The sequence below is a fragment of the Agelaius phoeniceus genome, chromosome 6, assembly GCF_051311805.1.
Source record: "Agelaius phoeniceus isolate bAgePho1 chromosome 6, bAgePho1.hap1, whole genome shotgun sequence".
In the NCBI taxonomy this organism is placed as follows: Eukaryota; Metazoa; Chordata; class Aves; order Passeriformes; family Icteridae; genus Agelaius; species Agelaius phoeniceus.
Genome location: NC_135270.1, coordinates 42418857 through 42443195, shown reverse-complemented (window position 1 = coordinate 42443195; position 24339 = coordinate 42418857). Strand labels below are relative to the sequence as shown.

At 40.0% G+C, this 24339-nt stretch overlaps 1 protein-coding gene and 1 long non-coding RNA gene across 2 annotated transcripts; one reads left to right on the top strand and one right to left on the bottom strand.

Annotated features, from left to right (window-relative positions):
- The first annotated feature begins 3941 nt into the window (after positions 1-3941).
- SNW1 (SNW domain containing 1) lies at positions 3942-20667 on the top strand. Its single transcript, XM_054635864.2, has 14 exons — positions 3942-4019; positions 4969-5122; positions 7506-7667; positions 11757-11852; positions 11943-12049; positions 12883-12987; positions 13087-13156; positions 13940-14005; positions 15276-15392; positions 15745-15886; positions 17612-17708; positions 18543-18660; positions 19668-19831; positions 19908-20667. Exons 1-14 carry the CDS (start codon positions 4006-4008, stop codon positions 20110-20112), a joined length of 1617 nt encoding a protein of 538 aa, XP_054491839.1. The 5' UTR covers positions 3942-4005; the 3' UTR covers positions 20113-20667.
- Positions 20596-24266, bottom strand: LOC143694383 (uncharacterized). The gene is made up of 3 exons (XR_013182858.1): positions 24126-24266; positions 22492-22599; positions 20596-20724 (listed from the first exon to the last, which is right to left on the bottom strand). It is a non-coding gene; the product is annotated as an uncharacterized LOC143694383 (long non-coding RNA).
- Positions 24267-24339: the final 73 nt, after the last annotated feature.

Here is a 24339-nt window from a genome sequence, read left to right as displayed (position 1 = left end):
ATAATTTTTATCCAACTATGTGCAGCAACTGGTAGCATTCAGGTATCTGATATTAGCAATTGCTTATTCCATTACTTTGTATCATCCTCTTCATTTGTTACAAGATATTTCATGAACCATTTAATTCTGGATTTGCAAATGTGAGAAGTGCTGAAGTAGATAAAAAAAGATTTAACGGTCTAAACCTACCCCAAAATAACTTCTTAGAATGCATCAGAAATATGTTCTTAAAACCAGCTGTGATATTCTCATCAAACTAAAAATGTCCCTGCTCCCAGCCATGCCAAAACCTCCACAGAGCCTGAACTCCTTACTCACCATACCAAGGATCAGTTTGGCACAATCATTTTGTGCATGTGGAAACCTGATATCATAATTGTCCAGAAAGATATTGTACAAAATATACTCATAAAAACAGAAAGGAATTAGTCCTTTTTGTCTTAGAGATTTATATTTGAGGAAAATACGTCTCAGATTCTCAGAACCATTCCTTGCCTAATGTTTCTTTTGTGAGAAGCACAGAATAAGCTAAGTTGGAAGGGACACACAAGGATCCTTGAGTCAAACACCAGGCTCTGCACAGGACTCCCCAACAGTAACACCATGTACCTGAGACCATTGTCCTGATGCTTCTTGAACTCAGTCAGGTTTGGTGCTGTGACCACTTCTGACTGTTCCTGTGTGGGCCCTGGTTGCTCAGGCTTGCTCAAAGCAGATCTGGTAATAATGAAACTGTCTCTTCCCAGAAGATTTCAGCTTTGATTAGAAGATAATTGCAGCAGTGTGACTCTATTGTCAGCATTCGGCTAGCTCCCAGCACTGCTAGCAGCACGAGGGGGCACTTCTCCCGAGAGCTGGCTTCGGGATAGCGCCTAAGGCAGTGCCCAGCTTGCGGCTGTAGGCACATAGGCACACCTTGTGCAGGACGGAGTCTGGTAAAGGCTGCAACCAGCGGAAAGAAGACGGCGGACTCCAACTGTGGCTTAATCCAGGCTTTAATGAACCCCAGAGGGACCGACAGGAGAAAACGGGGGGGGGGGGGGGGGGCTGACAGCAAGTTTTAAGGGGTAGGGAGAACAAGGGCGGTGCCAGGCATTGGGCCAATGGGGGTACAGTGGGGTGTGGGGTCCAAGGGATTGACACGTGGGCAACACCAACGGGAAACATTCTGGGGAGGGGCCCCGGTTCCTCAGCCAACCATCGAACTCCCCTGCTGGAACATTCTAGCAGTAAGGGCGGGCAGTGAGAGTGATTGGCGGGGTACCGGGGAGGGATCAGAAGAAAAAATACAAGGGTTTCCAGGGAAACCAGGGCGGAGTTTAGGGGATACATTGTTGGCTAGGGTGGAGCCAGGAAGACAGACAGCTCCAAAGGCGGGAAGGGAGAACTGGGGCAGAACCATTTTCAGACAGAAGGGGATTGGAACAAACCAACCTAATAACTTAACAAAACACACTGCAACAGATAATAAGGGATAGAAAAGTGAGCACCTCCCACAGTTTTTCAAAGGTTAAACACTCTCATTGTTAAATATTTCAACCTTATTTCTCATTTGAATTTCCCTAATTTCTACTTCCAGTCACTGGTTATGGTTTTGCCTTCCTCTATGAGATTAAGGAGTGGCTTAATATCTTGCATTTCTAATTTGTACAGGTACATATACAAGATGGTCAAATCTCCTCTCAATGTTTTGTAATGAACAAAATATACTAAATGTTTTCATTTGCTCACTTAGGTAATTTTTCCTTGCAATCTAATTGTCAAAGAGCAGATAAATGGAGTTAACTTCATTCTAATCTGGCAATAGTAACATTTACCTCTTAAACTTGACCACAAAACAAATTTACTTATTGTATTTCCCCTACACTTCCAATTAATGGTAGCCTTATAATACCTTTGTAGTCTTTTAAACCTCTTCTACCTTCCAGAATTCTTTTAGAAACTTGAAGACCTGGACCAGAGTTTCTCTAGAGTTCACCATATCCCTACCTCTACATCCATGGCCTGCATGAGACTTTGTGTTACTTCATAGCACAAGAAATTTGTTCTAAACTGCTTGTCTCTCATAACCCTCATGGGTCCTTTTCAAAGTCACTGGTTCCCAGCACAGCTTGTACTTAACCCCCCATTTCTTACTTACAGATAGATGTTTGCACAATGTGATGCTGGAACACAGCTCATTTAAAGGGGTTCTACTTACCAAGTCATCTAGCTCACACTGTAGGACTCTCCTCCCAGTATCCCTGATCATTTTGCCACTCATTTTGAAACATACAGACTTTATGAATAGCAATTTCATATTGATGGCAAGCTGATGAAAATGGTGACTAGTATAAATCATAGTGTGTGCCTTCCTTCCTCTGTAATTTCCTCAGAAATACTTTAAGCAGCGTTGATCCACTGTTGATGATTCCTTTGTACTTGGAAATGCCAGCCACTTCCCAACCCCAGTGGCACAGCTCTTCAAGTGTTGCACAGTGCTAATTCATTAATCTAAACATCATCATAAGCAGAAGATAGAAGTAATGGTGTGGCGATGCATTCCCCCCATACAGCATTAAATAATACTCCACAGCAAAGAAAGAAGGAGGAGAAATGTCAAAGTAGGAGGGATAAAATAATTTTTTCACTGAGACTGCTATAACAGCTGGGCACAGAAGCCTTGGCAACTTCTAAGGGGGAAAGAAGGCTCCTGAATCAGATGGCAATATTGCCAGATGTGACAACAGCAATACTGTTACTAAATGAGTGACAGAATTGGGTAGAAGGGATGACAGATGAGTTTTGCTAAGGAAAATAATTGATAAATGGTGAGACAAAGTCTTGTATCTTTACCTTTGTATGAATTGCTCACAAGACACCAGCTATCTCAGAGAGAAGGGGAAGTATCTGTCATTAATGGAGGTGGTGACAGAGCTGCTGTCACCACAATGTTAGACCAAAAGCTGATTCCCACTGGAGATGATGAGTTCAGGCATAGAGAGACTGCACAGGATTGCCTTTACCTTCCTCCAAATCTCCCCAGTCCTTGAAGTTGTAGCAGATTAATTTAGCCTGAAGGAGTAGTTTACCCTTCAGATTAGGAGATGATAAGGCAGACAAAATGACTAGAGGACTGTAAGACAGTTACTCTGCTGTATCATATTCCTGCCTCTTATGGTATGATTTATTTTAATCTCTGATAGACCATGTTTGTTTCTTTAGTCATTCTACCCTTTTCTTCTCTGTCTTCTCTATTTCTCTCTAGATGAACCGTGCCTGGCTCAGTGAGACTCTTCTGCCTTTGATTCACTAGATGTGATGTAACAAAAGCAACTATTCATTAATAACTGTCTCTGGTTATATATATATATATAAAGTGGCTATATATTGCCACTTTAACTCAAATAGTGATTTTCCTATGTTAAGCTCCACCTAGTTCCCATGTATTACAACTCCCTGAGAAGTATTTTTCCACATTCCAAATTTAAATTGTACTCTAAAGAGTGCATCTCTTGATTTGATTTAAAGAACTCCTATGTAACGTATGAATGCAAATTCAACATAGACAGCACAATTCCTTCTCAATGCAGATGTTTTTCGATTTTAAAGCAATATTTTTGTACCACTTTACGTCTCTTTTGTTCCCTTCACTCCCATGTCCCTGTTCAACGATTTCTAAGCAGCAGGTATCAAAATAAATTTTATTCTGATCCACTTGTTCTATATTTTCTTCTTTTTACTTGGACATATTCAGCTGGATGAGCTGTGAAGTTACTGAACTTGTTGGACACTGTGTGAATAGTGCGGGGGAGCGGAATAGGATGGCTGAAGAAATAACGCGGGATATTGTAAAACTACACCTCCCATGACGCCTTGCGGCCTACCGCGTGCGCCGCCGCGCCGCGAGTGTCCGATGGGGACTACAACTCCCAGAGCACATTGTGACTGCTGCGCATGTGCAGGTGTCACCGCCTTCCCCCTCCTCGGCGGCCCGCTGCGGAGCCGACGGCCTACGCGGTCAAGATGGCGCTCACCAGGTGGGTCGGGCGGGCCCACCCCGGCCGTGAGGACGATGCGACGCTCCCGGCCAACCCGGCGATTCCCCGCCGCGCTGCGGGGCTCCGCCGACGGGAGCGGCCGCGGTTAGGGAGTGCGCTGAGGGGCCGCGGCCTCTCCTGGGCAGTGGGCCCGGCGGCCGGGCCGCGGCCGCAGAGAGTGCGGCGAGGCCCGGTGGGGCCTGGGGGAGCCCTGGCGGGAGCGGGTGTTTGGCCGCTGGTCAGGGCTCTGCTTCTTTCCTGTGTTCACTGCGGGTGGAAGGAGCTCCTCCGCCTCGGTTCGGTCCCTGGGGGTTTGGTCGAGGTTTCCTCACAGTCAGAGGGGGCGAGCGGTCTTTGTTATGAGTTGTAGTGTCTCTAGCGGGGCATGGGAGTGCAGTTCCGGTGCCTGCCCCGGAATCCCGAGTTTCTCTGGATACTTTCTTAGTAAATTCACAAAAGGGCTGTGTAGACAAGAAGAGTTGAGTTGAAAAAGGGGGAAGTGAAGAAATTGGGGTTCGACTGGCCATTGGCAGGGGGGTGCTAGGCTTTGAGAGGGGAGGTCGTTGTCAGATCTGTCTGTGGGTGTTTGCCTTGAGAGGAAGAAAGAGTGAATCGTTGGGACTAGAGACATAGGAACATAATATTTCTATCTTATTCATGGTGGTGTAAAGAAAACCAGTGATATGTGACATTCCCGTTGGAAAACGGGCATTGCCACTCTTCAAGAAAGATGTGAGTGTGAATTTAGCTTTTGTTTTTGTAGGAATCTTTTAGAATGCTGAGAAAGCATACATTTCTTAATCTGTTTCTTAATCTATAGAGAGTGATTGTTGAGAAAGTATTAACTTAGCAAGGAGTTGACTCAAGCATAGTTGAGTGTCTGTGAGTCAAGTTACCGGAATGAACTTTTTATTTCATTCTTTTTTGGTTGCTGTCAATGGATGTCCAGTTTTTTGCCAGCTCCAACCCAGCTATCCCAAGATCAGCTAGAGCTAGAAGAAAGAGCAAGAGCTCAGAGATCCAGGCAGGCTGCTCTGGTCTCATCCAGAAGGGAACCTCCCCCATATGGTTACCGGAAAGGATGGATACCGCGAGTGCTCGAGGTAAATATTTGAATTGATACAGCACTAATGTGTCTGCTAAAGGGGAAAAAAATTCTGGAGTAGAAATAAACTCTGATCACCTTGAATATTGCTGAGAATTGTGCAAAGCCCTACAGTGTACATGATCCAGACTGCTTGATATATTCTTGCGTTGCGAGAGGTTCTAATCCACCAGATTCCTTAAAACATTTCATGGTAAACAGGATGGTCTATGTCTACTTCAGTTCAGAGATTGCTGTGTTGCAATGTGGAAATATGTCTGTGATCTTTAGGGTTTACAGTCTGCGAACACAAGGCTCCCCTGGGAAAGACATCCATATTGTTCCTCTGTTAGTGTTTTAAATGCATATTCTGGATTATAGCTGAACTAAGTGAATGTGTGTGTGTGTCAGAGAAGAGAACATTCATGTGTTCTGTTCAAAAAGATAGCTGCTATTGGGAGACAAAGTTATTACAGTTGGAAGGAAACTTAAAAATTAGTCAAATATTTGTTAAGTATGTTACTGGCTAAAGGGTTTTGGACAATGTTATGTGTTCTAATCCTTGCCAGTTTAATGTAATCTAAACTGGAACTGCTAAAGGTAGAAAGAAAATACAGATGTGATCTGATTAACAAAACTATGTTAGTACAGTCTCTCTCTGTAAGCCAGAAAAACCTTGCAGTTTGAAGTGATTCTTGACAATGACTTCTGAGACCTGTTCTGATGAGTCACAAGCCAGTGCTCTTGGAACAAGCATGCTGTTGAAGTTTTACTACAGTAATTCATGTATGATCCTACATTGTTTCCAGATACCATAATTTCATCAGCTTGTAACAGCATTGCCCTCATTTATGTTTCAGTGCCATTTCTGTAAGTCCGACACTGTTCTGTGGTGATCCAGGTACTTCAAGTAGAAGTTCTAGTGGTTCATTGAAGGGAAACATTCTTATGTGGGTTCAGCATTTAGTCATATGCTGCATATGTATGATATCAAAAATTATACTTTAATTATACCCAGTGGAGGTTTCCCTTCCTACACCATTGAGTGTTAATGTTTTAGTGCTCATTCTTTCTTAATGTTAATAAAGAAATTTTTTAAGAAGCCAGGTGCTGAAGGTTTGCGAGGACTTTCCAGCACCACTTGACCACAAATTAATATGCATCCCAAAAAGCCTGTTAAGAGCTCCTTTCTGCTTCATAAACAAGTGCAAATTGCAGTAAATGCTTTCAAAGGATAACCTTTGTCCAGGGATCCTGGACTGCCATTGCTGGAAAATACAAAACCTTTTCTTAAGACATTAAGAGTTACCAAAAAAAAATTAAAAATTGAAGAATGACTGAATTTGGTTCTGGCTAATACTTTGACAACTAATTGTTGAATATGGGACAAGCAGTGGAAAACTTCAGATAACAGAAACTGTGTTTCAAGGAGCATTTGCAGATGGGATAAGCACACTGTCCTTGTTTGAAAGTGTTCTGCTTGGTCATTTCCAGTCTCAGTCCACTCTGTCACAGTGGTGGTAACTACTTGGTCACATGGTGAGCATGGAGGGAGATTGATCTGCTCAAGACACCCATTCTTATTTTTTGATCTATTTGTTACCAGACTCCACATAAGCCATGCCATTGCCACAGAGAAAGGGATAGATGCTCATGCTGCTTTAAGCAAATGCTTCCACCAAGGTGTTGCATTTGAAACTGTAACCTGAAATTGTTTATGAATGGTACCACTGCATCCTCTGTGCTACTGAGCCAGGATGATCTGCTTTAAGAAGCCTTTTGTTTATTAAATGCTTTTTAGTTTGTTTATTAAATGCTTTTACACCAATACATTGTAGGAGAGAGGAATAAACCATAAGAATATTGGGCTGTTGGGTGCTGGCCCAATTTTCAGTGTGTTTACACATCAAAGTAAGGGAATGTTTGACACATGTAGCACTGTAAAGCTATGAGCTACAGGCTTTGAAAAGAATGGAATGTTTTTTTAATCTTCTTCATTATGGCGTGAAAAGCAACAAATAACCAGTAGAAGTCTTCATAAAAATGCTGCTCTTGTAATTTTAGTATCCACAGTTGCTTCATTTCAGAAGGTCAGTTTTTGAAGTTGATAACTGACATGAGAATTAAATACTTAATTTTGTATTGTCTGTAGCATACTATTGCCTGCACATTCTAGTCAGTAATATCTGTTCCTACTTTGAAAATAATTACTGCAAGATATCTCTCCATTTCAGTGTCTTTTAATAACTGTGAGTTCTCTCATTAATTGCTTTCTTACCAGTGAAAGAATAATGTTACTGGAGCATTCTTACCAAGTTATTTGTTGTTGAAATCAATCTGCTTTTCCATTCTATTTTGCATGTTTTTGTCTTTTGGACATTCACTAATTTTTTTTTCTGTAGGATTTTGGAGATGGGGGTGCTTTCCCAGAAATTCACGTGGCCCAATATCCATTGGATATGGGCCGAAAGAAGAAAATGTCCAATGCTTTGGCTGTTCAGGTGGATGCAGAAGGAAAGATAAAATACGATGCAATCGCTCGACAAGGACAGTCAAAGGACAAGGTAATATTTCTTCCAATATGTCAGCTGGTAGATGTATTTGGAAAAGTTGTATTTACACATTGCATATCCTTGAACTCATTGGTCTGGCATTAGCCACATGGATTGTGTCCTCTTTTCTTATTTAAGAATTAAAATAACATCAGACAGAAATTGTGATCTTCTCTGTAATGTAATTAAAAGATAAGGCAAAAATGGGGAAAATCTCTACACAGAATTTACTTGATGGCTTAGCAGTTTTCATTTTCCAGTGAAGGCAAGAAACTGAAAACAGTTCTGCAGCCTCATTTTAGCATGTAGAGAGAGGGGGCAAAAGATGGACAGAAAACACAGGTCAGCCTTCAGAATACTGCACCTTGTGTTTTACTGATCCAACATTTGACACTTCTGGTTGTTTTCAGTGGTTTTGGTGCTCTGTTTTTGCTATTGTTATTTAGTTGCAGCAGAAAGTATTGCCAGTGGTTATACTACAAAACTTTTGTACTGAATTCAGAGATAGCAAGATTCTTACGGAGTTTTTTAGGGGAAACTTCAACTTCCTGTATCCAGTACCTTTCTAAAACCAAGAGGTGACACTTGAGGTCCTAAATAGTTTTGAGGAGATCAAGTACTTGGGTCTCTGAAGTTTACTTTAAGGAGTATTTACATCTGCCTTTACAAGTAGGCTCTGTGGACTTTAATTCTCTAAAGCAGGTGTTGGGGGCTGGAAGACTGCTGAGGCCTGATGAAGTGTGTGACCAGCTGCTTCTTCCAGCAAGCATCTTCTGTGAAGAAAGTCTAAACAGTGTTTAGACTGTGGTCAACTTAGTGGCCTTATCTGGACTCCTTCCAACAGGTCAAGGTTGTCTTTGTGTTTGGGGCCTCAGAACTGGATGCATCACACCAGCTCAGGTCTCACCAGAGCAAAGTAGAGGGGCAGAATCGCCTACCTCAATCTGCTGGCCATGCTGCTTTTGATTTAGCTCAGGATAAAATTGACTTTCTGTGCTGCAAAATCTATTTGAAACAATTTCACTGGAAACAGCAGAACTACTATTGCTTGGTTTGATTTGCTTTGCAGGAGAAAGTATTGCCAGATATGTCATAGGGAGTGGTTCTTCAGTGATCTGTGTTGAGTTGAATAATATGGAATATTTTCTCTTAAGAGCTTCTGATAGTACAGTGTCAGTAGGATTAGGTGCAGAAGTTTCATTTTCCAGAGAGCTGCAGCCATAATTCAATATTTCTTCAATCTTAATACTTAGAGCTAAAAGAAACAGATACTTAGCAGCCTGCCAGAAATGAGATGAAGTTTATGAACCTATTTTAGGAGCTACTTGTTTGGTCTGAGTTAGAAAGCAAATTTTGTTCTTGCTGCAGCTTATGGATTTTTTGAAGTTGAATTTAGTATTCTGCTTTCTTTGTAGAGGCAGCAGTTCTATCACCCAGCCCCTATCTCGAGATGACTTGTCAGCAGTTTCTACTATTGCAGAGGTTCATCTCCCTTGCATCTGTTCCCTTATGTATTTTAAAAATAGTGGCTTCAGAGTATTTTCCTTGAAAAATACTGACATCAGTGGGATAGTCTGACAGGCTTCCTGTTTGGGGTTGGCAGAAAGTCTGCTAAACATGAAATGCTGGATAACATTGACAGGCCTGGATGCATGACCTTATGGATCTGCGGATGGAGTTCCATCTGCTTGTCTAAATTAAGGATTCCTAGCCTAGCCATGTGGTTGGTTCTTGTGCTGCTGTAAATTCTTTCAATACTTTCTCTACTTACATTACTAAAAGCCAGGCTAAAATAATGCATTCATAGTGATATATTTTGATGAGACTGGAGCTATTCCTTTATTAGGAAAATAAGAACATATAATTGCATCCTCTGTTTTTATGAAGATAGAAGAAAGAGTATGGAAATCAAGGAATGGAACTGTTAGATCCCTTACTTTTTTCCAGCAAGAATAACTTTATATGCTGGAGTTTGATTTCTTCTTCATGGCCTAAGGTTGTGGCTTATTTGTTAAAGGAGAAAAAAAAAAACCAATCATGAAGCTTATTTACAGGTTTTATTCCCAAGGTTGTAAATTCAATCAAACCATTTGCAAGAGAGTAGTTCCATTGTTAAGGAAGTCCTGTCACAGGTATGGGACAGGTCAAGAGAACATGCATCTAACTCAAATAATCAAAAGTGTTACTTACTTGCAACTTATTTGCCTTTGTGGCAGAGCTTGCTTTGAGAGTTTGTTACCAGTTTGTTTTCTGGTGTGTGTACCAGGTTTACAACCAGGTAATCTTAATGACTTCTTCAATTTTATGTACTTCTTATGGAGAAACCATTCTTTGACAAGGAAGGCATTCATGCTGCATTGCTTGATAATAAATTCTTGATTTACATATAGGATTGATGAGCACTGTACAGGGCTGGTTGAGATATACAGAACAAAATATGTTGAGGATTTCTGTGTAGCAAATCAAGACATTTGCGTCTGTCAGGTGCCTTGTGAGACTCCGAATGTGATTGATGTCTAAACCCTGCCATGTGGTACAGTATCTTAGCCCTTAGGTAATGTTATTCTCTTTCTGACTGTAGTGGCATGCAGATTTCTAATTGCTGCCTGTTAAGGCTGCCCCAGCCAGGGAATCATGTAATTGTAGCAAAACTTGAGGTTTTTCTTTCTGCCTAGAAGGAGATTTTGCGTTTCAGTAGCAATCAGAGTGATTGCTCAGGCTTATGCTTCCTTTCAAATTTTGTAAGTTGAAAAATGGTAGTGGGTGGGCACAGTACAATATCAAACAATCCCAGTTTCTTCTTTAGCTTAGATGAATGAAATATCTCAACATAAGTCATAAAACAAGATAAATGTCTAGAAGAACAACAAAAGTAAGTGTAAATTCATTATCTGCCTGTTTTTATCACTTCAGAAAAAGACTACAATTAAAACATGCAAGTGTATGAAGTTTTTGATGGCAACAGAAATATTTGTATTTTCAGGATAGTTTAATCTATATTATATATTTCTTCCATAATAAAGCTTCTTGCCATTTCCATACAATACTTCAGAGTTTAAATAGTTCACGTAGATCATTTGTACCTCAGTCACAAGTAGTTTTTAGATCACTCTTGGACCACCACAAGGAGTAGCTTTTTATATTTTCTTTTTTTTTTGTCTTTTGGGATGCTCTACAGATCCTTCAGCATACTTTGTTTTTCATATTCTTCTTCATCAAGACACTTGGACTTACAAGTTAATTACCTTAGAGGAACATTTCTCTTCAAATGTCCTTCATTCAGGATCTGAGAAGCTAGAATATTATTGATACTAATTCAAATGATTAAATTTTAGGAGTGAAGGCTGAGAAGTAGAAAATGGCTGTCATGTGGTTAATTAATGCTGAGGCTAAAGGTTAATTTTGTAGTTGGACATGTACTGTATAGTGAACTTGTAATAATAGTTCCTGACTTTTAACCCTTTGAACTAAAACTTCCTATTTTATTGGATACATTTGAAGCATTAATGTAATACAATACATTTTTTCCTGAAGCCACCTAATAGCGTTCTTTCCCTGTATTTAAAATTGGGACTCTAGAGCTGCCAGGAGCTAGCTGCAGGTTGTGTGAAAACTCAAGTACCTGTATAAGGGAAAGTGTCAAGACCAGATTTCTCAAGTATTTATTTTTTCAAGAAAACAGTAAACATAATGAAATGAAAAAATACAGATTGTGGAAAATACTTGTATCAAATTCTAGAGTAATCCTTGAAAACAGAAGTAAAAACATGCAGGATTTTATCAGCTTGGGGTCCTTAAAAAAGGAAAATACTAGGAATGGGAAGCAGGAAACTGCTGTCTAATGCCAGTCCTTGTATAAGAGCAACTTATACAATTATATTTATCAGATTGCTTTGTTTCTTCAATTACTCCATCTGTAAAATGGGGTCCAGAGTATACATGTAAACAGGACTTCTAATTGAACAATATGATATCGTAATGCATTTATAGCTGTATATTCATTTTAATTACCCAGAGTATAGTCTAAGCCTGAAACATTTCCTTTGATATATGTACATTTATTCCTGTTCACCAGCACTAGTAGAATCTAATGTCTTCCAGGTCATTTACAGCAAGTACACAGATCTTGTGCCAAAAGAGGTCATGAATGTGGATGATCCTGAACTGCAAAGACCAGATGAGGAGGCAATTAGAGAGGTATTGTATGCATTGATGTGCCTAGTTAGCAGTGGTATGCTTTATGTCTTGTAGTGGGATGAGATGAACACTGTGGGTTTTTTTCTTCAGATAACAGAGAAGACAAGAGCAGCCTTGGAGAAATCAGTCTCCCAAAAAGTTGCAGCAGCCATGCCAGTTCGAGCTGCTGACAAACTAGCTCCTGCACAGTACATTCGGTATGTAGTGCTGGTGTTGCTGTAGAATGGTGTGATATACAAAATGGATTAAAATTGGCATATTTGTTGAATTTCTGAGAACAGAAATGCCTCTTGAACTCTATTGTTCTGTAAGGAATATGAAACTGGCTTCTGTATTTTGAATTAACTTACTAATGATCACCTAGTTTGAAGTGTGTAGAAATATGTCTTTAACAGGTCATGAGTTATGGCGCTCTGGAGGTGTTATAGTTTTAGCAAAAAACCACAGATTTACCAGGGATCACTATTAATGATGCTGCCCTGAAAGCAAAGTATTTACTGCAAGTTTCAAGCCCACAACAAGACATGTAACAAAGTTCTTCCTTCACAGAAAATGAGTAGTTGGAAACAGTGGAATTATGAGGAGGGTGATACTTACTTAGGATGATTTTCTGTTTCAAACACAGAAAAATTTCATGACAGGGTTACACTTGGCTTGAAGTTAATTCTGAAAAAAGGTATGAAGAGGTTCTTAATGAACAGTAAGAAAACACAAGGGCTTCACAGACATAGGCAGGGAGTACATGACAAGCTATGTGTACTGTACTTGTATTTCTTCTATTTCAGACCCTAGGTTGAAACAGGAGAATATAGCTCTGAAGAGAATTAATACATTCTGTCTGGTGTAACTGAGTCTGCACTCAGTGCAGTGTCATCTGTGCAGTTACCTGCTGCTGACATTGATAGTGGGGTAGTCTTAAACTGTTGTGGATAAAATGAAACCACAGCTAGAGCAGTGAACAGAGTGAAAATGGAGGTTGGAAAGGAATATCTAGCTGTGTGCAGAGAGCTGAGCACTTTGTTTTGTTCAGGTACACACCATCTCAGCAAGGAGTTGCATTCAACTCTGGAGCAAAACAGAGAGTTATTCGGATGGTGGAAATGCAGAAGGACCCTATGGAGCCTCCAAGATTCAAGTAAGTATTCATGGCTTGTTCAGGGCAAATAGAAGATTCTGAAGTGTATTTCTGTGCAACATGCTGACTGTAATTGTAATTGTTTTCTTAATTGCTCAGAATTAACAAGAAGATTCCACGAGGACCACCATCTCCTCCAGCACCTGTAATGCACTCTCCAAGTAGAAAGGTATGAAATGCCATAGCTGTTCTCAGTTTTGAATGCTTAGGTGGGTCCACAAATTCTTCTTCGATCTAGTTCATTTCTGTGTACCTTCTCATTACTGACCTTCTGATGTGAAGTGATAAACTTGGTGCCCAGTGCAGTCTTTTTGTTTGTTGTTTTCTTTTTTTCATTTGGACAGTTGTTAAAGTAGCTGTCTTTTCATTTATCTTGTCAAAGGTTGAGTAGATGTCTCATATTTTATGCAGGGGTGCATTGCTGAATTTGTTCATGGCATGAATGAGTTGACCAAGACTTAGGCTGGTACTCTTATGTTGCCTTTAGACAGCACTGTTAAGCTTATCCTTAATAATATTGACTTGTGTCATTAAGGATTAGCCCCTTCTGAGAGATGAGTGTAGTGGTGGTTCATCAGTTTGGTACTACTTGAATAGCTGCTAAATATGTGCATGTTAACAAGCTGGCTGTGAGTTACAGCCTGTGTGATGAAAGCTTAAGAGGATGCTGAAGAGCTGTCAGGACTTTATTCAGTGCTGGCAAAGATACATTGCAAAAATCAATCCCATGGCAGAGGGTTTGGAACCATCTGATCTCTAAGGTCCATTCCAATCAAACCATTCCTTGATTCTGTGATCTTCCTGCTGCTAAGAAGAGCTGGGGTTTTGTTGTGGAGTTCTGAACTTTCTACTCTAACTCATTTCAATAGTTTCATAGCTGCCTTTGAGAAAGAAAACAGTATTTCCTTTTACTATAAATCTGAAGATGACTTTGCTTATTCTCTTATATCAGATGACTGTGAAAGAGCAGCAAGAGTGGAAAATTCCTCCATGCATTTCAAACTGGAAAAATGCAAAGGTAATTAAGTTGTCATAAATGTATTTTTGTAATTCTGCATCCTGATGGGAAACTTAAGTGAATGATTTAAGCTTGAATAATACTGCTGTTAAACATCTAGAGTTAGGTAAACCAGCTGCTTCCAGCATGGAAAACACATGATGATACAGTTCATTTTTCTTCAGTTTGCCATATAAAGGTTGTCCAATTGAGAGTATAGAACTGAGGGTGAATATGTTACTTCATGCCAGAGATTATAAATTTTGAGAGGAAAAATTTATATTAGTTAAAATCCCCATAATAGTGCAGTCCAAAGTCAAAATCTCTCAAGGTCACAAAGCCATCTAAACTGAAAAACAGCAGACTATGAGAGACCCAAGGATGTTTCTTTTTAATATTGCAGTCCATATTTCTGGGAAGTGTTCCTTGTTGCATTCTTTCATTAATTAATTCTTATCACTGGTCAGCTAGCTATTTTTGTTCCTTGTTTGAGTAGGTATGTCCTGTCCCTGATTTTTATCAGTTATTAAGTTTATGTTCCTAGAGAGGGGAGAATTTATTTGCTGCAGTAACTAGTCTGATCATTCTGAAATGTACTAAACTGTTGTCCTGAGACAGCCTCTTCAAATGGAGGAAGGAAAAGCTATATGTTTGGATGTCACTTTTTTTTTCTACCCCAACACAGCTGTCTAACTGGGACTGATGGTAATTAGGAGATCAAATTTTAGGTTACAGATGCTAAAACCAAAGCAAAAATTTTGTAGAGCTCACTAAAAAAAAATCTTTAAATATAATCTATAAATAATTTTGAGTTTTAGCTTTGGAAAACAAAATTGGTGTTTAGTGTGTCTTACTCTTGCTGGCTGCCTTGTCCCTTACTTTCTCATTTTGAATCAGCTAATCTCTTAACAGGTATGAAAACAGTTTAGGTAAAACAATTTTTAAGCAAAAAATTGTAAAACAGCTTAGAGAGTGGAGAAGCTATTATCTGTAATTCTTAACACAAAGCAAAAAGTGGACTTTATCACTGGAAAACTGTCTTTTGTCGTAAGATGAACCTTGAAGGGAAGCTGTGATTGGGATTTGGTGGGCAGGTGGAATTGGAGTGAAGCTTTGTATTTATTACCTGGCAAGAATTTGAAGTACCTATGAAAAGGAGATCCATTGAGGCATAATAATGATGGGCTGTGAATTTTGTATGTGTTTTTGTTTTCTTACCCAATGAATATAATAATGCTTGTTGTTACAAATATTGTTTCTGTGATTAACTGCCTCTCTGTTCCCACTGTAGGGTTACACCATTCCATTAGATAAGCGTCTGGCTGCAGATGGCAGAGGATTGCAGACCGTTCATATTAATGAAAACTTTGCCAAACTTGCTGAGGCCCTCTATATTGCTGACAGAAAGGTCAGGTAGTTCTTCACACTGTTTTGTTCCATATAGTTTTACCATCTTTGTATGTTAATTTCTTCCAGAAAATCAGCTGTGAATAGGCTTTAGCTTTTTGATTTGTCCTGCTTCTTTGCTAACGTAAGACTTAAGGCCTTATCCCCACTATCTCTGAATCATGGGCTCAGCGTGGGTTCGGTTATTAGAAGTCATGGGTCTTGTCTCCCAGCTCTAACTGCTGTGGCTGATGCTTTAAGCTTCCTGATTTTGGCTTCATTTCTGTCCTGTTTACTGGCTAACTCCGTGACAGATCTGCATATATCCCAGGTGCTACGCTTTCTCTATTTTTAACCGTGTCTCTTTTATGCAGGCTCGGGAGGCAGTAGAGATGCGTGCCCAGGTGGAGAGGAAGATGGCTCAGAAAGAAAAGGAAAAACATGAGGAAAAGCTCAGAGAAATGGCTCAGAAAGCCAGGGAGAGAAGAGCAGGGATCAAGACCCACGTTGAAAAAGGTACTGTTCTTTGTCATTAAGACACTATGGCTTTTTTAGTATTCATAAGTGTGGATTTGGAGTAATAACCTGAGAACTTGAAATATCTAAATGCCAGGTGAAATGTCTAAGTATGACATCAGTTTATGTCTTTATTGGTTAATTCACTGCCTGGTTTGATGGGATGCAGGTTTGAACCTCACATCAGTATGTTGGTGTATATAGGTTTAGGACACTGAGAATTTTGAAGTTAATAATGCATCAGTGCAAGTGATGGCTTTCATGGACAGTTATAAACTAACATTTTTAAGTTTATTGCAAATGAAGGGCAGATTTTTCTAGAAGAACTAAACCATCTTTAAGTTATCAAAGGTAATATTGCAGTGCAATATTCTCGCTCTTGCACTGTTGTAACTGATCTTGCAGAGCTGCAATTTTGTTGGCTAGCGGGCCCCAAAAAACCCCGCTGCCAACCTAACTAAATTGTCTCCATTGTTCTAAGTCTTCCATTCTAATGGAAATTACACTTCAAAGATCAAGATGACGAACTTTAGAGAGCAGTTACAATCTCTTCAGAAGATGGAGGGATATGGTCATATAATGCCAAATCCTGCTGCTGGGATGTGCTAACCTCTTACCAAAAGGCTGGGGGCTGGCCAGCTGGGCTGCCACTCTGTTGGAGAGGACCCAGGAATTGTAGTGGACAATCTGCTGAATATAAGCCAGCAGTGTGCAGATGCAGCTTTGTATGCCCTTAGCAACAGTAATGCTAAGGGCATACAAAGCTGCATCTGCAGTAGTGTAACCAGTAAGTCAAGGGAAGTAATAATTTCCTTTTAGTGGTGACCTGTTAGACATCATCTGGAGTACCTTGTGCAGTTATGGGCCTCTGGGTACAAGAAAGACATTGATAAATGGGAGTCAGTTCAGTGAAAGGGCATCAGAATGGTCATGGAGCTTGAGTAACTGCCTGTTCAGGAGATGCTGAGAGAATAGGGCTTGTTCTGCTAGGAGATGATGTGCCATTGGGGCCAGATAATGGGAAGATTACCCAGCAGATCATATCACAGTGATCCCTAAATGATTATCAGAGGGCTTCACCAAGTTGCACGGTGGAAGAATGAGACAGTGGTCAAGAGTTGAAGCAGGAGGTTTCAGCTGTGTGTCAGGAGAAAGATTTTCATCATCAGGACAAACAGCAATGGAACAGGTTGCCTAGGAAATCTGTCAGTCTCTATCCTTGCAGGTTTTCCTCACCTGAGTGTGAAAAAGCCCTGACCAACCTGGTTTGAATTCAGCATTGATAGCAGGTTTTGAATTAGACTCTCTTCCAACCTGAGTGTGTCAGGTTGGAACATTATGCATCACATAATGTTGCATCACATAATGTTCTTCAAAACATTTAAATCCCTGCATGTTTCAATGATACTTTTATTCTTAGAGTTATGATACAATGATCTGTAAATGTTTTAGGATATTAATTCCTAGACAGACAATTATTCTGAGCTCTTGAAAGATGGAAGAACAAAGTTGTTAGGATGTCTGCTTTGACTTACCAAGAACAGTCACTTGCTTGGGGCATAAGAAAGCTGTGGTGTTCATGTGTTCAGTTTATTTCAAATGGAACATTTTAAATAGTGCTAAGGGTCACTACTCTTCTGTACAATAATGCTGTGCCAATGTCTGTGGCATAATTAATTCAAACCTCAAATATTTGTCTATAATGAGCAATCTTTACTTGTTCAGAGGATGGAGAAGCTAGAGAAAGAGACGAAATCAGACATGACAGGCGCAAAGAGAGGCAGCATGACAGAAATCTTTCCCGGGCAGCCCCTGATAAAAGGTAAGTCACCAAAAAAAAGCTGGTTTATTCCTGTACTGGCACTGGCTTCCCCACTAGGGAACCTACTACTGGGCTTTCCTTTTTTTGATATAAGTGCCTGAGTTGTATGTATCTTGTGGAGATAGTGACTGGTATGAAGCACAGTTTGTTCATTATATGAAAAGGCATTACTGTGTTAAATACTGTAGTCCTTTCTTAAAAATGTAGAATTTTCCACATGAATGGGAAAGAGGGGTGTGCTGTGTTGGTTTTGGGTGGGTTTTTCTTCAGTGGGACTTCAGGTTTAATGTTTTATGTTCAGGATTAATTAACATGTTGAGAGCAAAGATTGAAACCTGAATCTTCTAATTTTGGTGAGACTAGAGTTATCAATAGTGGCTTTGTTCCTTGAAGCTGTTCATTTTAAGTAAGCTTAGATTTATGGAGGTAGGCTGGAGTACCTTATTAGCTGAAGTCACTGAGATTTTTGAGTGCAAATGGTTTCTGGATGCTTAAAATCTCTAGTATGTTGAAATTGAATTGCTCGGCCTTTCCAGAATATAACTACACTAATTCTTGCAAAAAATAAATATGACATTTTAGACCAAGTCAGCTTGATGTGAATTGCAGATAGTGGAAAGCAAATTTAAATGTCATACCCAGCTGAACATAATTTTTCCAAATGTTTCCTTTGCCAGGAGACAAATTTTAAATGTTACCTAGTAAGGAAGAACAACAGTCAAAATCTGGCTCCTGAGGCAAATTGTTAGTGGGGAATACAGGATCGAGTTGCAATTGAGTGTGTCAACAAGTATGGTTTACTGACCTCATAAAACTTTCAATTTTTTAATTCAGGTCAAAGCTGCAAAGAAATGAGAACAGAGATATCAGTGAAGTTATTGCCCTGGGGGTACCAAACCCCAGGCCATCCAATGAAATCCAGTATGACCAGAGGCTGTTCAACCAGAGCAAGGTAAAATACCTTTTCTTTTCATAGAAAGCTGTGTAGCTTTTAATGAGAACATGCTCATCATTCCTTTATGGGTACAGACAGAATAGTAAAGAGAGGCTGTTCTCATGGTTGTTGTGGATACATTCAGAAAAAAATTCTTTACATAAGTGTTTAGGAAACTATTGATTTCCTTTATCCAGAGCCTATGCAAAAAAAAAAAATTAAATGTATAGCTGGATTAAAGTGTTTTTGTTGTGATTTTTCTCACTGGGGAGTGCGGAGAAAAACTATTTTGCCTTCAAGCTGCAGTGACCTCATTTTCTTCTCTTGTACAAATGTACTGACTGAATAGGAAATCTGCTTTCAGAGAGAAGCAAGTAAATGCTTTCTATTCCCATTACTGCTTGTGTTAATACTTCTGAAGATACAAAGAGGTAACAGCAACATTTCTTTTCCCTGAATTTTATACTATTCAGAGATGACAAAATAGATTGGGCTTCAGCAAATCCCTCAATAGACCTGCAGTTTGTCAATCACTCTTCTTCATGTCTCCAGTGAAAGACTTGCAGGCAAGGAGGGAAAGCTGATGAACCAAAAATGAACAAGCAGATACTTATACTTTCAGAGTTTATATAAGCCTCTGTGCGATTTGGATCAGTCAGCTTAAATCATGTTTTCCAGAAATTCTGAATAATACACATTTCTGTATGGTTGTACTCAGCTATTACAGACAGCTGTACTTGCAGGGCAGACTGAAATGATCCATTATTCTGAAATGCGGATGGCTTGTAATCCTTCCTGTTGCTATCTGGAAGAGTAGGACTGAGGCCTGTACTGTGATGTTCTCTGGACTTAATCCCAAACCCACTCACATCCTCATTAAGTGCTTGGACTCATTTGAAATCAATTGTAAATCACGCCATGTCATCTTTGTGTAACTGTGTAACATCATCAATGTATTTTGTTGATAAAGTAAGTTAGCTGACATTTTGTCGATTTAACTTGTGCTGTTCTGCTGTTCCTCACAGGGTATGGATAGTGGCTTTGCTGGAGGAGAGGATGAAATTTATAATGTTTATGACCAGCCTTGGAGAAGTGGCAAGGATATGGCCCAAAACATCTACAGGCCAAGTAAAAATCTGGATAAAGATATGTATGGTGATGATCTAGAGGCTCGAATAAAGACCAACAGGTAAGGAAATAAATTTAAGAAATATTCTTAATTAGTACTTTGAAGATAGTCAACTGAGTATCATCTTCTCCTGCAGGTTTGTTCCTGACAAAGAGTTTTCTAACTCGGATCGTAACACCAGAGGCAGGGGCAGAGATGGACCAGTTCAATTTGAGGAGGATCCATTTGGTTTGGACAAGTTTCTGGAGGAAGCCAAGCAACATGGTGGTTCTAAACGGCCATCAGACAGCAGCCGCCCTAAGGAACATGAGCATGAGAGCAAGAAGAGGAGGAAGGACTGAATGCCTCTGCTCCTTGAGAGGTAGGGAAATGGACTGCAAGCTTGGACTTCATACAAAAGGGTTTTTAATATTGAGTGTACAGGAGGATGGCATTTTATCACAGCAATTCACAACTCTGGCTGTGTGGATACATACACACACTAACTCTTCTACATGGGACAGCTACCTAAAGAGAGAGAAGACACGGAGACCACTTTGAAACATTTCATAAGGGAAGTAATTATTCTTTAGCAAGTTATGACTGCTGATTCCCCATTGCCCAGCACCTCAGGGTAAGAATGTAGCCCCCTTCCTACAGCTTTAGTTTTTGTAGGTAGCTGAAGCTTTGACTTCATCTGTTAAGAGCTTTCCTGCTGTATATAATGATCATCTTATGCTGTAACAGATGCTGGGGTGTTAATAATTCAGTGTTTTAGTGTGGCTATACAGTTTTTTGAACAAGGGAGGGGAAACAGCTGGATTCTGTTTTAAAACAAGTACTCATTCTTAGTTTCTCAGTAATCTTTATTTTACTTTCTTTACATTTAGTGAAATAAAGCCTCCTTCCACCACTCACTCACTTTGACTCCTTCTTTGACTGCGTCTTCTACGGATCTGCTGTTTGAGAGTGAGCTGAAAACAATGGAAATTATTTATATTAGCTAGGCAAGAAAGTTTGTTATTTTTCATTTCTGATCACCCAGAACCTTGATACAGAAAGCAGAAGATATGTTTATAACCAATTCAGTTTCATAAGCCGCAAGCCAGGGTTTTCCTGACACAAAAGTTGAATATACATCCACAGCAATTGCTAGTTGTACCAGCAAAATGCATCCTAAAAGCTTGTGCTTTCAACTGGAATTAATAAAAAGTAACTGTCTAAAGCTAGCCTAGAAAAATTGGGAAAAGTGCTCATGTAATCTAGAGAAGCCTGCATTTTTTAAGACATGAAAATAACTACTGCTTACTTTCTGCTTTTTATTTCACTATAAAGAAGCCTCTTAGCATGCCCTTCTTGTGAGAGTATAGTCTTTGAAGCCTAGGCAGTTAAATGCATGTGGCGATCCTTACAGATTCAAGAACAATAAGCAGCAAAAATTTCCAGGAAATTGCCACTAAATACTACGTTATTTCTAGTACCTAATTTGGTAATTGCATACAGATAACATCCTATTTCAACACAATTTATGAAGGACCAATCTACTGCCAATCTGATCACAGTTTAAGGAGTCTTAATTTCTGCTCCCATTTTTGTACCAGTTGGAACTTGCAGGCTGGTTCTTCTTGGGAATAGGTACAGAAGTAACCACAAACAGTGATGACTTGGGCAGTAATATGAACCATGGCAAGTGAAATACTTTACCACTATCAAAATACTGCATCACTGAAGTCTATCATCAATTCCTTTTACTATCTCCTAGCATTTAAAGTCTCAAAATAAGAAATTACTTGTCAAAAGGATATTGAAGAATTCTTATTAATTAATCAAAGGTTTGAATTAATTATGTCTGATACACCAGCCTGCCTGTTTTTCATGGTTTCACTCTCTACTACGCCATCTGAGTAGTTTTATCAGCTGAAGCACATGTAAGTCTGTAAGAAAATCCCCTATTCAGGGAACGTACCAGATGCCAGTTTCTAATTATTTTGATATGAGAACTGTTAATAAAATGGCTTTGGGCAGCCACTGACTCACTGTTCTTTATTCCTTATCTGTCAATACCACTGCACACTAAATGTTGAGAGAGTGGTGAGATGGCTTTGCTGTGTTTCTATGCTGGAGTGGAGCTGGAGGATACAGCTGTCTGGCTCTAGCTGACAGACACTTTCATATGTGTAGTAGACCCGTACACCGGCTCGATGCCATACATTATGCACTGAGATTGCCAAACTGTTTTATTTTTTGTGTTACTAACATTTAAAATCTTAAAGATGGAGAGAACAAGACCCTACACTAAAGCAATTTTAGAGTTGTCTTGAACACATGAAAGCAAGCAGCTGATTTCTCCTGTATGAAATGACAGCTGGAGAAAACATAAATTTCACTGAAATTCGAAGCTTAGCATCACTTTCTTTATCATGTTCCCCCTGCCACTCAACATCTGGATCAGATGTTGGAACCCACCTGCAGAAACCTGCATTACAAACTGCAAACTAGTTGCACAGCACATCCCAACCAGTTTTACTGCATTCACATTACTTTAGCATAGCAGAAGTTTTTGGTCTCCTGAGTGTGATCTCTCTGGTATCTCTATGATCTTGACCCCTAACAACTCAAGTTGAGAGGGACAGAATAAACAGAAGTGGTAATGATTTACAAAACATTAAAAGCACACTGAGTGACTAAAATTCTTAGACACACTTTGAAAGAATATGGTAATAAAGGAATTAGCACGTTACCTTGGAACCTTCAAGAATGTGGGGGTCCTTCTGTAACACATTCTGAACTTCTTCTGGAGTTGAGAATTTAATCCAGCAATAACGTCTGTGAAAGCCTGTATCTCTGTTCTAATTACCAGGTAAAAAAAACAAAATGCAATTACTACAGGAAATATTCACATAGGCTGTTAAAAACTTTCTACAGATATTGAATTTAAAGATTCAGAAATTATCAGAGGAATTGGCACACTTGCTGTTTCAGGAGCCTTTTTCACACTAAGACATTTGGCGTCAGTGAGAGTGTGAGGGGTCTAGCACAGGCTGTTCTACATCCCTTTCAATTTGAATCTAGCAATATTAACAAAAAATCACGATCTTAAGATACAGTTGAAGCCTAGAATAATGTATAGACAGTAGTTTCCAACTGCAGTATTTATCTACTAATAAGCCAGCCACAACAGAACTGACATTTAAATGGCCACAGTACTTAAACAACATTCAGCAAGATAAAGCAGCTGCTTAAGAGACTACAAAAGCAGAGTGCCATTCAGAATGACAAGCACTAACTGCACTGAAAAGAAAAATGTTATTTTTAGAAATAATTTGCCAGTCAGAAAAGACAGCTGTCAATAAACAGGTGATAATGAGGAAAAGCCAGGTGTATTCAAGTGCCTTCTGTCCCTACTCTGATCCCACTCCGAGCTCACAACAGCTCAGCCACTCCCATCATCAGGCATAAATGGCAACACTTTCAAACCACCTACAAGGTACTGCCTGGTTTCAGTACCACAGTGATGTCTAAATTAGGCTGTTCTGCACTGGAGATTTTTGTACTTCCGGGTTTTAAGCAGTAATGAAACTCCTCAAGTATTCACTGAATGTGAATGTACACACATGCATCACTTGAACCAGTGATAGAGGTGAGTTTGTGGTAAGCTACCCGACTTCGCAACAAAACAAAGCAGTCTGACCTGAGCTTGAGGGAAAACATGACAGGCAGGCACCTAAGCTTCAAGTGTTCAAAACAATCAGCCTGTTCCAAACTTCCTCCATTGCCAAACTAATCCTCAACAGAGAGTGAACACATCAGCTCACTAACTGACGTTCACTACCCACTGAGCTTAATTTAACAGGATTACTTCAAGGTGGAGAAACAGACAACTTCAAGCAATGCCTGCAATTTACCTGCAAAGGAACAGTTTTTTTGACCGTTTATCTTTAAAAAAATGCACTAGATACTACTATCCCCGATCTATACACTCAGAAGATAAACAGCCTAAACGACAGAGGCATTGGCAGCACCCTGCAGAGGTTATGGGTTTTGTATTAGCCCTGCACTCTGGACGGGGTCTTAATCCACAGCAGGAAAAGACGGTAGGTTCGTACCCACATCTTTAGTTTTTGGCCAGTGAGACCAGGCACACAAAAACTTTATTCTCTGTCCGAAGAATGTCAACACGATGCTAGAGAAGCTCAAAGCACTTAGATTAATTATTCAGAAATGGCAGCATCAACAGGATGCTGAAGTATGTACTTTGTAAAGCTCTTTGAAAGCCAACGGAAACCACTAAGCTTCAATAAGGCCGAGCGCTGGCACACAAGTAGTGGCACTCCTGGAAGAAGGAGTTAAGGGTAGAGAGCGCTGAAAACCTCACTAGAGTTCAAGATGAGGGGTCCAGACTGCAGCTCCAAGGAAGCGGGGGAGCTTCGGGGAAAGGCATCAGCCGCAGGAGCAGCCGGCGGCTCTTCCCCGCTTCGCCGAGAAGACACGAAGTGCGGCCCGGAGGACGCGCGGGTACTCACGAAAGGCAGCTGGCACCTCTGCACCGACCCGAACTGGGAGAAGTACTCCTTCAGCTCCTCTGTGGG

Excerpts from the sequence above, each read along its gene's own strand:
- SNW1 (XM_054635864.2), top strand. Across the intron at positions 15,393-15,744 it reads TCTATATTGCTGACAGAAAG|GCTCGGGAGGCAGTAGAGAT; the intron begins GTCAGGTAGTTC and ends TCTTTTATGCAG. Across the intron at positions 19,832-19,907 it reads GCTCGAATAAAGACCAACAG|GTTTGTTCCTGACAAAGAGT; the intron begins GTAAGGAAATAA and ends CTTCTCCTGCAG.